The sequence below is a fragment of the Syngnathus acus genome, chromosome 17 (genome assembly GCF_901709675.1).
Source record: "Syngnathus acus chromosome 17, fSynAcu1.2, whole genome shotgun sequence".
In the NCBI taxonomy this organism is placed as follows: domain Eukaryota; kingdom Metazoa; phylum Chordata; class Actinopteri; order Syngnathiformes; family Syngnathidae; genus Syngnathus; species Syngnathus acus.
Window position 1 is genome coordinate 3,750,617 of NC_051102.1, and position 13,188 is coordinate 3,763,804.

The 13,188-nt window shown below is 39.9% G+C and overlaps 1 protein-coding gene across 1 annotated transcript; it reads right to left on the reverse strand.

The window, feature by feature from the left end:
• Positions 1 to 740: 740 nt before the first annotated feature.
• LOC119137005 (myosin-7-like) lies at positions 741 to 13,188 on the reverse strand. Its single transcript, XM_037275950.1, has 37 exons — positions 12,973 to 13,188; positions 12,747 to 12,890; positions 12,512 to 12,668; positions 12,421 to 12,448; positions 12,224 to 12,332; positions 11,963 to 12,055; positions 11,822 to 11,885; positions 11,428 to 11,526; positions 11,221 to 11,324; positions 11,002 to 11,140; positions 10,609 to 10,727; positions 10,383 to 10,532; positions 10,111 to 10,281; positions 9,730 to 10,039; positions 9,548 to 9,615; positions 7,124 to 7,329; positions 6,910 to 7,033; positions 6,695 to 6,831; positions 5,973 to 6,228; positions 5,646 to 5,888; positions 5,401 to 5,577; positions 5,181 to 5,326; positions 5,008 to 5,098; positions 4,376 to 4,765; positions 4,156 to 4,282; positions 3,959 to 4,077; positions 3,690 to 3,886; positions 3,425 to 3,608; positions 3,162 to 3,327; positions 2,955 to 3,079; positions 2,559 to 2,867; positions 2,277 to 2,480; positions 1,897 to 2,193; positions 1,686 to 1,790; positions 1,491 to 1,586; positions 1,288 to 1,422; positions 741 to 860 (listed from the first exon to the last, which is right to left on the reverse strand). The coding sequence occupies exons 1-37, from the start codon at positions 13,171 to 13,173 to the stop codon at positions 840 to 842; spliced, it is 5,811 nt and encodes a 1,936-aa protein (XP_037131845.1). The 5' UTR covers positions 13,174 to 13,188; the 3' UTR covers positions 741 to 839.

Sequence of the window (13,188 nt, forward strand, 5' to 3'; positions counted from 1 at the left end):
TCCACATTTATCTTGTCACATTAATATTCATATTGTATCTCTAATATTTATATTGAGATCACAAATCTAATTCATTGCATTTTAATATTAATGTACTCTTTCGAATGTCGATTGCGAGAAAACACTAAATGTACAAGAATAATTTCCATTATTCTTTTTAAAACATATGGCTATATTTGATTTAAGTCATTAATGACAAGAGCTGGATTATAATTAAGATTTCTGAGATTCCGATGATCTCTGTGCAGTTTATGTTGCTGTAGTGTGTCTTATTAGAGATGATTGGTGGAACCTGTTACATATAAGCTATTCACACTTTTTAATTGTCTTGTTTTCATTTCTATCTATTTGAAATAGTAAATCTCAACACTAACCAAAATGTATATCTTTCTTACAACCTTTAAGACTCTGTGAGATTCAGAGATTCTTTTTTAATTAAATACGTACATGACACGTGTTTGACAATAATTGCTAAAAACATGCAAAACTGAGCAGTATCTAGGAGTAATTTTTTTGTGTGTGTATGTGTGCGTGTGTGCGTGTGTGTGTGTGTGTGTGTGTGTGTGTGTGTGTGTGTGTGTGTGTGTGTGTGTGAGAAAGGTCATGTGCATGGCCACGACTCAGTGGGATATCTTACAGCCACCGGAGGCTTTAAGCAGATATATTTTTTGCAGCTCATTCAAATCATTCCAATTATTATGTTGGTAGAATTGGAAATAAAAAGGCAAAGGACGGTGGTGTGAGATGCAGATTACTTTATTCTACTGATTAACACACTTGTGGAATCACCAACAGTCAGGCCACAGGTAACTCAGGGGCAAAATGATGATCCAGGAGCTTCATTCTTCATTCTGTCCTTTCTTTAATAACAGAAAGAATGTGAGTGTGACAATTTTCTCAGAGTTGAAATTTGTTAGGTACATTTTGTCAATCATATTGTCTAAGTTGTTTGATTTAAACATTTCATTTGGTCAAGAATGATCTGTATTATGTTATACTGTACGCTTTGTAACTGTATAAAGTTGTTTTACCATGATAGTTAAAAACCAAACAATTGCTTAATGATGATGAACATAGAATTATCCCAATTAATTAGGCATTTCTCGATTTTTGTCAAATTTGGCAGAAATTGAATGTGCAACAAAATCATCCATGTCCACTTTGGCAACAACTGGTAGCTATTAAAATATTTAGTTTTATTCATAATATTCTGCATAGCCGGATTATAAAAATATCCACAAGATGTATTTGTTATATTTAACACATGATCAAAACATCCAAACTGACCTTTGGGCCAACATCCCGACTCTTGGCTCGCAACTTGTTGACCTGAGACTCGGCAATGTCAGCTCTTTCCTCTGCTTCATCAAGCTCATGCTGAATCTTACGGAACTTGATCATGTTGCTGTTGGCTTGCTCCTCCTATAAACACAATATTAGAATTATTATCACATGGGAATATTTCACAAAAGTATATTATGAGTGCTTACAGCCTCCTCAGCATTCCTCTTGTATGATTTCACTTTCAACTGGAGTTTATCCACTAGGTCTTGCAGACGAGCTAGATTCTTACGATCCTCTTCTGTCTGAAATTAAAAACAATATGTAGTAATAAATACTTCAAATAAAAATATTAAATGAAAAAAATGTCATTTGTGTTATTTTTGTAACTAATTTAATCTTACTTGGTAGGTTAGCTCCTTGATGCGTCTCTCATACTTCCGCACTCCCTTGATTGCATCGCTGGACTTTCTTTGTTCGATTTCCACTTCACTTTCCAGCTCTTTAATCTGTTTGGAGGAAAACATGAATTATTTTTTTGTTTATTTGGAATCTTAAATAGGGTCTTTCTGATGTGGTCAGCATTTTATGGTTGCATGATTTAGTAGCACCCACCCGGGCCTCGAGCTTCTGTATTTGCTTCCTCCCGCCCTTCATTGCAATTTGTTCAGCTTCGTCCAAACGATGCTGCAGGTCTTTAATGGTTTGCTCCATGTTCTTCTTCATACGCTCCAGGTGAGCACTGGTGTCCTGCTCTTTCTTCAACTCTTCTGCCATCATGGCTGCATCGGTGAGGGCCTTCTTGGCCTTCTCCTCAGCATTTCTGCACTCCTGAACTGCATCTTCAACCTCACTCTGAAGATGGGATGTGTCAGCTTCCAGTTTCTTCTTCTGGTTTAGCAGGCTGGTGTTCTGAATAAATCGGGGAGAAATACAAATTGGCTCACCAACCTCTAACTGAGATCAATTTACCATTTGCGTGAATGCATTTTTACCTGTGAGTGCAGCAGCTGCACCCTCTCGCTAACTTCCAGCAATTCTTGCTCAGCAAGTTTGCGACTTCTCTCAGCTTGCTCGAGAGCAGCCCTCAGTTCCTCCAGCTCGGCCTGCATCAGGTTGTTCCGTCTCTCCACAATGGCGATGTTCTCTTTTAGATCATCATTGGCACGAAGAGACTCATCAAGTTGGAGTTGGGAATCCTAGAAAATGGAAACCCAAATATTAATGTATGTTTTTGAAGGGGAGTCAGGAGGGCTTTTTCTTCAGTCAGTTCAAACCTTCAGATGCGCATGAACAGATTTGAGTTGCTTTTGAGCCTCGGCCGCCTGCCGGTTGGCTTGACTTAGTTGGATCTCCATTTCATTGAGATCTCCCTCCATCTTCTTCTTCAAACGAAGGGCCTCGTTCCTGCTTCGGGTCTCAGCCTCAAGGGCACTCTGAAGGTTGTCCACGACCCTCTGTTGGTTTCTCTTTGCTTGCTCCAGCTCTTCATCTTTTTCAGCCAGCTTGCGCTCAATTTCAGCCTTCACTTGATTGAACTCAAGCTGGGCTCTGAGAATCTTTCCTTCCTCATGCTCCAATGTGGCCTATAAAGATCAAATATTGTGGTGTTGCTGCACCTGCTTAATCTATTCATGTTGAATTGAATTTGAATTTTCTTTTACACAACCTACCTCTGCTTCTTCCAGAGCAGTTTGGATGTCAGACTTCTCCTGTTCCAACTGCTTTCGAATCTTCTCGAGCTCATGGATGCTCTTTCCGCCCTCACTGATTTGTACAGTGAGGTCAGATATTTCCTCTTTGCATTCAAATGAAACCCATTGTAAATTCAAGTGATATTGATGTTTATGGAATATTGGAATGAATGATTACTAACTGACCTTGTAGGTTCTTATTTTCTCTCTTCATAGTCTCAAGGTGTTCGAGAGATTCTTCGTAGGAATTCTTGAGTTTGAAAAGCTCTGTGCTTAAAGTCCTTGCCTCCTTTTGAGAGCTTTCCAACTCTGTTTGAGACTCTTCATATTTCTGCTTCCACTCCGCCAATATCTGAAAGCCAGTCCATATTCTTTTAAATATTTTGAATTGTGTTCCTAGAATAAAATATAATCACGGACATTGGCAATCAGTATGAAATTAGTTCAACCTTATCAAAGTTTCTTTGCTTCTTATCCAGAGCAGCAGCAGCAGCATTTGACCTCTCAACATCCACCATGAGATCTTCAATTTCATTCTGCAGTCTGTGTTTGGTCTTCTCCAGAGAGGAACATTTAGCGTTGACTGCTTCCACAGCTTCCTCTGCATCCTGCAGACGCTGAGCCAGCTTCTTCCTGCATTTTGATCCAAGGTCCTTAGTCTACTGTGACACTCTCTGTGTTACTGTTGAATATACAGTTGTGTTTTTAACTCACTTAGCCTCCTCCAGTTCTTCAGTCCTCTGGATGGCATCAGTTTCATACTTGGTCCTCCACTGAGCCACCTCAGCATTGCTCTTGGACATACCACGCTGCAATTCAGCCTTGGCCTCTTGTTCTTCCTCATACTGCTCTCTGAGCAGGTCGCAGTCGTGGCGGGAAGACTGCACAGCATGGGCTAATGCGTTCTTGGCCTAAAATGAAATACGTACAGTTGGCTGTGACTCACGTTGTAATGTATATTATTATTCTCATCACAAAGCTACCTTGACTTCCTCTTCCAGTTGCCTTTTAAGGTCTTCAATTTGTTGAGTGTAGGACTGCTTTCCTCTAGTGAGTTGTGACACCAAGGAATCCTTCTCCTCAAGTTGCCTTGCAAGTTCACCTAATTTTCACAGAGCAATGATTTGTGTTTTTGTTATTACATTTGATTATAATAGAAAATGAATTCAACAAATAATACCATTTTCAGTTTGAAGTTTGGCTTTGTGCATGGTGAAGTCATTGATGGTACGCTGTCCCTCTTCTGCTTTTGTTTTATATTCACTCATCTGGTCTTCCAGAGACCTGCACATTTTCTCCAAATGACTCTGAAAACAACAGATTACAGAGAAAGGCATTGAAATAGGTGATTCGAAGTGAGCAAAATAACAATTACTAACCTGTCATATTAATTACAGTACCTTAGACTTTACAATGTGTTCCATATTGGAGACGACATCATCCAATTCCAGTCTGAGTTCGCTCTTCTCCTTCTCTAGTTTCTGCTTGACTCTCTGCAGGTTGTCAATCTGCTCCCCCAAGTCAGCCACACTGTCAGCTTGTTTCTTTCTCAGAGTGGCCGCAGTGGCTTCATGCTGCAGTGTGGCCTCTTCCAGATCTCGGCGAAGCTTCTGGAACTCAGCCTCCCTCTTCTTGTTCATCTCAATCTGGGCAGATGTTGCTCCACCAGCCTCCTCCAGTCTCTCACTGATCTCCTCCAGCTCTCTGGCCAAGTCTGCTCTCTGCTTTTCCACCTTGGCTCGAGCAGCTCGCTCTGCCTCGAGCTCTTCCTCCAGCTCTTCGATGCGGGCCTATACGCATGTGAAGTCACGTGCAAAACCGTGCAAAAATGTGATTGTGTTCTTCAGCAGACAACAAATTTTAATACAAATGGCCAATTGTGAATTGGCAGCAACCCAGTCAAAACTGACCCTTGGTCTTTTTGTCTCTCAAACCTAAGTTCAGATAGGCTGCTATAAATTGTGGTCCTTACAATTTTATGTATTTGACGTTTAGTGAAGGAAATATATTTTTAATAGAATAATGATATTACCTGCAACTCCTTCAATTTTTTCTGGAGCTGTGTACTCATGGCTTGCTCATCCTCAATTTTGCACAAAAGCTGATTCATTTCAAAATCTTTCCTGTGAGTGGACATAAACATATTTCAGTCACAAAATGTAAAATATAATTGTGTGTTTTTTTTTTAAACCTGTAACCTCTTACTTTTTCAGTCGCTCTTCAAGTTGTTGCTTGTCATTTTCCAGGTCCATAAGACTCTCTTGAGCTAATTTTAAGTCCCCTTCAAGCTTTCGCTTTGCTCTTTCAAGGTCCATTCGCACTTTCTTCTCTTGCTCCAGGGATCCTTCCAGCTGTTGGCAAGTATTCACAATTAGTATGATTAGTTAGCATTGATTATTGATTTACATTTCATGTTGAATCTCACATCATCCACTTGCTGCTCTAGTTTTGACTTGGCCTTGGTAAGCGTGTTGACTTTGTCTTCTTCACTCTGAAGGTCATCCAGTGTTTGCTGATGAGCTTCTTGCAAGGCTTTCTTCTCTTTGGTCAGCTTGGCGATAATTTCATCCAAAGCCGCCATTTCCTCAGTCAGGTTCTTCACCTATTCATAGAAATATATTTTCAGCTCATACATGATCGTCTTCAGGACATGGACTATCTGGGTTGTACCTTGTTTTCAGTGGCATGTTTCTCCTTCTCCACCTTAGCAAGGGTTAATTCTAAGTCGTCAATGTCTTTCTTTAGCTCAGAGCACTCATCCTCCAATTTACGTTTCTTAGATGTTAATTCAGCATTCATCTCCTCCTCATCTTCCAGTCGTTCGGTTAACTCTTTGGTTTTTGCTTCCATCTGGATTTTGCTTTTAATCAATCCCTCACATCTTTCCTCAGCATCACCAAGGTTATCTTGCTCCTGTTATCAAGAAATACACATAATGATGAGTTGGCAGGCTTGTTTTGGTCTTAAAATGATTGGTATTTCTTATGGTAGACATACAGCCTGAACTTGAAGCTGTAAGTCATTTTTCTCTTGGAGAAGAGTGACCATTTTTTCCTCCAGTTCCTTTTTCCGGGCTTCTGATTTTGCATAAGCCTCTTTTAGTTTGGTAAACTCTTCCTTCATATTGGCCATTTCCTTTTCAGTCTCTGCCGATTTAAGGAGAGGTTTAATCTTGAAGAACATTTTCATCCAGGGCCAATTCTTCACCCCCATGAAGGCACGGATGTTCCACTGGATCACAAGTAATGCATCTCTGTTGACAACAGTCATTGATTTTATGTTAGAACTTTGTACAGTATATCCAAATCGATTTATTCAGATTGACTGCCATTCACTACAAAATAATTAATTCAATTCCCATTGTATATTATATGAAGGCTACTTGCAAAATGTCCAATATTTTAAAATGGCCACATTTAAAATAAAATAATTGCCACTTATAATGTTAGTTGTTTTGCTGTAGATATTATTCTTGTTTTGTTGGTGATTTGCAAAGTATATAATTTAAGGAAAAATTGGAAAGGAATATTCTGTACAATGATGGTTGAATAATTTTGACTGCAACCGTAAATCCAATTTAGAGTATTCAGTAAGCCAAGGATGCCCGTTTTAGGACCTGGCCTTGCATAAACTATGGCTTTCATACAGTATTTGCCAAGGTGTACCTCCATTTTTTTTCATCATGAAATATTAATTTTTACAGAGTTTGGCTTTGTTACCTTCGTTCAACAATCTTCTGGAATTCAATTCTCGCAAGAAGACCCCTTGACCGGGCTTGGATGCCAGTGATAATCAGTGCTAATCGGTCATCTCGCATCTCTTCAAGCTGACCCAGCAGTCCTGCTTTGAAGAACACCTGTTGGAGAGCATTCTTTATTATTGGCAACAATTATATCAAAATAATATTCTCTTATACAAAGTATCAGTTGCAGACCTTGGTGTGTCCAAGCCTGTACTGACTGTGGTCAATATCCAGAGAACCTAACAGTTTCTCTGCAGCCTTCTTGTTGTCAATGAACTGTCCTTCCGGAATTGCATTGGGGTTCAGAATACGGTATCTTTATGGAAATGGAACATTTTTAATTTGAAATTATCTAGTTTATTCAGTCAACATGTGCTTTGAATGGACAATTCACTCAGATGCAAACCTCTGTTTGAAATCTCCATAGAGGATCCTATTGGGGAAGCCCTTCCTGCAGATTCGGATGCCTTCCAACACACCGTTACAACGCAGCTGGTGCATCACCAGAGGGTTCTCCATGGCTCCAGGAGTCTTGGTCTCATTGGGGATGAGGCAGCGTACAAAGTGGGGGTGAGTAGACCTCAGGTTGGTCATCAGCTTATTCAGATTCTCCTGCAAGGTTTCATCAATTTAATTCATGAGAATTCTATAAACCATTTTCTTAGATGTGGAGGTGCTTTGAGGTATTGGGTTTTTGTGTAAGAGTATATACCGTATTTTCCGCCCTAAAAGGCGCACCTAAAAACCTAAAATTTTCTCAAAAGCCGACAGTGCGCCTTATAGGCCAGTGCGCCTTATATATGGACCAACTGATGAATTTGTTGATCCATACTGGTTGTACACAGTGCTCTGCCAAACTGTTTCAGTACGTTTTAGTACGACTAGTAAATTACAAGGTCGCATCGCTTCCCAGCATTACGGCAACTGTAGTCAGGGGGCGTCACCGAATAGCTGTTGTACCCGCGAGGCTATTTCATGTCAAAATAGGCTGCTCTGTTAATGTTTCGAGTAAATCTACTGATCGATATGGAAGGGAAACATAGGTAAGTAGTACCAATGCGTTAGATCGAACTTTAGTCAGTTCCGATCATTTTATAGGAGATCGTTTGAGAAACGCGATTGTTTACACTTTGCTGAGGCTCATGGGAGATTGCGAGCTGAGGCTCGTGAGACTTTGCGGATGGCTAATGCTATTGCGATAGCTGCTATACGTACCAGGCTATTTCATGTCAAAATAGGCTGCTCTGTTAATGTTTCGAGTAAATCTACGGATTGATATGGAAGGGAAACATAGGTAAGTAGTACCAATGCGTTAGATCGAACTTTAGTCAGTTCCGATCATTTTATAGGAGATCGTTTGAGAAACGCGATTGTTTACACTTTGCTGAGGCTCATGGGAGATTGCGAACTGAGGCTCGTGAGACTTTGCGGATGGCTAATGCTATTGCGATAGCTGCTATACGTACCAGGCTATTTCATGTCAAAATAGGCTGCTCTGTTAATGTTTCGAGTAAATCTACGGATCGATATGGAAGGGAAACATAGGTAAGTAGTACCAATGCGTTAGATCGAACTTTAGTCAGTTCTGATCATTTTATAGGAGATCGTTTGAGAAACGCGATTGTTTACACTTTGCTGAGGCTCATGGGAGATTGCGAGCTGAGGCTGGTGAGACTTTGCGGATGGCTAATGCTATTGCGATAGCTGCTATACGTACCAGGCTATTTCATGTCAAAATAGGCTGCTCTGTTAATGTTTCGAGTAAATCTACGGATCGATATGGAAGGGAAACATAGGTAAGTAGTACCAATGCGTTAGATCGAACTTTAGTCAGTTCCGATCATTTTATAGGAGATCGTTTGAGAAACGCGATTGTTTACACTTTGCTGAGGCTCATGGGAGATTGCGAACTGAGGCTCGTGAGACTTTGCGGATGGGTAATGCTATTGCGATAGCTGCTATACGTACCAGGCTATTTCATGTGAAAATAGGCTGCTCTGTTAATGTTTCGAGTAAATCTACGGATCGATATGGAAGGGAAACATAGGTAAGTAGTACCAATGCGTTAGATCGAACTTTAGTCAGTTCCGATCATTTTATAGGAGATCGTTTGAGAAACGCGATTGTTTACACTTTGCTGAGGCTCATGGGAGATTGCGAACTGAGGCTCGTGAGACTTTGCGGATGGCTAATGCTATTGCGATAGCTGCTATACGTACCAGGCTATTTCATGTGAAAATAGGCTGCTCTGTTAATGTTTCGAGTAAATCTACGGATCGATATGGAAGGGAAACATAGGTAAGTAGTACCAATGCGTTAGATCGAACTTTAGTCAGTTCTGATCATTTTATAGGAGATCGTTTGAGAAACGCGATTGTTTACAGAGGGCTCGTTGGTTATTGGCTAGTGGATGCATACCGCAACCCTAGTCAACCTCAGTTTGATGCAGTATAGCTTCTATTTTATGCGCCTTATAATCCGGTGCGCCTTATATATGGACAAAGTTTTAAAATGGGCCGTTCATTGAAGGTGCGCCTTATAACCCGGTGCGCCTTTTAGGGCGGAAAATACGGTAATATATATCTCTGTAGTGTCCTTAAGTGCCACAAACTTAAATTGTTTTATCATGATGATGATAATGATAATGCAACCATGGACATCTTGAATAAATGTTCTCTGATTTTACCTGTGATAGTTTGTCAATTTGTCAATGAGAGTAATCCAGAATTAAAAGCATTGTGTGTTGCTGCTTTCTTTAATGTTGCTATGTAATCAGTGAGCCTTTCATAGTTGTGACTATTTTAAAAAAAAAAATAGGGAAATGTCTTACCCTATGTAAAGCAGACACTGTCTGGAACGAGGAACCTTTCTTCTTGGCACCTTTTCCCTTGCCAGAATCTAAATGAACAAAACTGAATTGTAAAACGCATTGCACTGGAAGCAATCACGTTCAAGGTTTGTATTTCTCAAACATTTTATTCACAAAGACAATTTTTTTAAAGCTCAACATACCAGAATCAGCTCCTGCATACCCAGCGAAAAGAATTGATAATAGTTTGAGGTTAGATTTCTGGAAAAGTCCAACAACAGTCTCATTTAGGGGGTCCTTGTTCTTTACAAGCCAGTTGTTGATATTATAGTCAACGGTGCCAGCGTAGTGGACAAGGGAAAAATGAGCCTCTGGTCTCCCTTTGATGACTCTGGGCTTCTGGAAGTTGTTGGATTTTCCTAGATGGTTGTCATATAGCTTAGCTTTAAAGGTGGTGTCACTGGCTTTGGGGAACATACACTCCTCTTCAAGGATGGACATGATACCCATGGGCTAAGGAAAACAAAATACACGTTGAGTAGAATCTACATTGCTCAACCATATTTTAATAACACATTACTCACCTTCTCAATCAAGTCAATACAGGCCTGCAAATCCATACCAAAATCTATAAAAGTCCATTCAATGCCTTCTTTTTTGTATTCTTCCTGCTCCAGCACAAACATGTGATGGTTGAAAAACTGTTGCAGTTTTTCATTGGTGAAGTTGATACAAAGCTGCTCGAAGGTGTTGAACTGTAATTGAAAGTGGAAAGGTTTTCTCATTTTCAACTCTGTCCTATTATCTACAGAGCTGAAATCGGATTTTACTCCATGATTAATTAACCACAGCTCACATCAAAGATCTCAAATCCAGCGATATCCAAAACACCAATGAAGTATTGACGAGGCTGCTTGGTGTCCAGCGATTGGTTGATACGGACCACCATCCACAGAAACATCTTCTCATACACTGACTTGGCCAGTGCACCAATAGCATAGTAAACCTAGAAAATAATTGATACATTTCTAATACCTATTCCAATTATTTCCTCAAAAGATTCCCCACAAATATGTACATACCTGGGCAACACTTTGTCCTTTAGTGACCCACTCATTTCCTACTTTAACTCTTGGATGACAAACACCTTTGATGAGGTCAGCAGAGTTCAGGCCCATCAGATAAGCAACTTTGTCAGCAACTGTAGGGAGAATATTTTCATACGGCCTGTCTTTATTGAACATCTTTATTTCTGTTGTTTCTGTTATTGCTTTGATATCTGGGGGAAGCTCGAGGAGGTTACACAAGTGCAAGGTAAAGACCAAGATAAATATTTTTTCCCCACATAAACCAGACCCTTCGCTTGATGTAATACCTCTTGGAGAAGCTTGACTGAGTTTGACCATAACACCATGTCGGTAAATTAAAAAAAATAATAATAATTGTTAAGGAAAAGTGGGCAAATATTAGCTTACCTTCAGTACCGTCCGCTTCTGCCTGCTCTTCTCGCTGCTTCTGTTTAAACTTCATGTTACCGTAGTGCATAATGGCACCTGTTAGCTTATAAATGCTGTTCTTCTCCTCTTGAGTGAAGCCAAGCACGTCAAAGGCCGCCTGAAAATTAAAAAATGAAACAATCAAAACATTGATTAAACTGTTGGATTTGAAAGTATACGGCTTTTTTCCCCCCTCACATCAGTTGCCATAAGCTCCTCAGAGTCATTGATGGAGGCTACAGTTGTCTCTCCTTGGGAGATGAAGGCGTAGTCGTAGGGGTTGTTGGTGATCAGCAGCATTTCTAAAATTATGTTACACCAATTTTTTAAAATAGTTACTTAGAGCAAGTATTGATTTTGTAATAATCCCAGCTGCTAAAATATCATTTGCTTATGATTACTTACCAAGAAGTTCAGGTTTCACCTGAGACAAAATTTGGTAGAAAATGTGATAGTCCCTTTCAGCTTTGAGCTGGTAGGTCACACGAGACTTTTCCAGAAGATCTGTTTTATGTATACATATGGAAAATTAATGTATGTTTAACATTTAAACATAAAAAATAGCAAAAATAAGTTAGCATTGTTGCGCAAAACAAGAAGGTCATTGCTTGCAGCTAAATACAAATCATTTGAGAGATATTTGCATGTTCTTCCAGTATGTACAGTTTCCATGTATAGTAAATTAAGTTAATTCAGGATGTCTGATCACTTTGTATTACTTGCCTTTCTCAAGTTGTATCACGCAACACTTGAAGATGTGTTTTGGAAAAAATATGTGGAAAGATAATGCTTCACTTACAGGTCTCAATATCAGCAGACGCCAACTTTCCTCGATTGTCGAAATGAATTCTGATGAATTTTCCCTGAAGAGCAAAGTGTTGAACATTCATTTCGATAATGTGGCATTTCTAAATTTGCCTCAATGAATGAACATACTCACAAATCTCGAAGAATTGTCATTTCTGATTGTCTTAGCATTACCGAAGGCCTCCAGAGCAGGGTTCGCCTGGATGATTTGATCCTCCAAGGTACCCTGAAGACAAAATATGTGAGTTGCTTTCTTTTGGACAAGGTGTGTGGGGAAATAAACATGGCTGTGATTATTTTAAATTTGGTGAAGCCTAAAATTCAAACACCGCTCAGGTCACATCGTTTGTAATTCAGTCACACTTTTCAGGAAAAATATGCAGATATGTGTCACCTTTTTCTCAGCTGCTGCATCTTTCTTTCCACTTGGAACCGCAGCAATGCTGGCAAAGTATTGTATTACTCTCTTGGTGTTGACAGTCTTTCCAGCACCGGATTCTCCACTGAGTTCAATCGTGACATCATCAGTTTAGAACAAGACATCGAATCCTTTTTAACTAGTACTTAAGAAATGCATTTTCTGTGACTTACGTGATAAGAATGGACTGGTTTTCCCTGTCTGTAAATCAAAAAGCTTCCTTTCATTCATGGCTTTTACTTGCTTGAAATGTAGATTTTGTACCTGCCAGCATGTACTGGTAAGCGTTGTCAGAGATGGAGAAGATGTGAGGAGGAGCTTCACTCCTCTTCTTTCCTCTGTAGGCAACAACCACCTCTTGGTTGTAGACTGGCAGCGCCTTGTAGGGGTTGACAGTCACGCAGAACAGCCCGGAGTAGGTCTAACAAAAAAAGTAAATAAAACCTTTTAAATTGCGTGACATCAAGAAATGACAGGAAAATGAAGATGATTATCTTACATAGATCATCCATGCCGCGTAACGCTCTTTGAGGTTAAACAACACAGCGGGCTCATGAAGGAATGTGAACATGGCCATGTCTTCAATTTTATCAAACTTTGGCGGGTTCTGAGGATGTACGTCAATCTCCTTCACTGTCACAGTCTGGAGAAATAAATAATGCACTCTTAAAATGAAAGCATGTCATTTTTTTAGGGTTTCAACTAAAAGACTATTAAAAATATACCTTTCCAAACTCAGTATGAGCAGTAACTTTGTCACCATCTCGACTTGTAACAGATGCCTTGACGTACTCAACTTCAGGGTCTGGAACGAAGCATTCCTTCTTCATATCAAATTGTCGAGTTTGGGCTTCCAAACGCTCCTTGTCTGACTTTCTAAGAAAAGGGGCAGCTGCCCCAAACTCTGCCATTGCTGCGTCACCCATTTTGCTCCTTTTTAT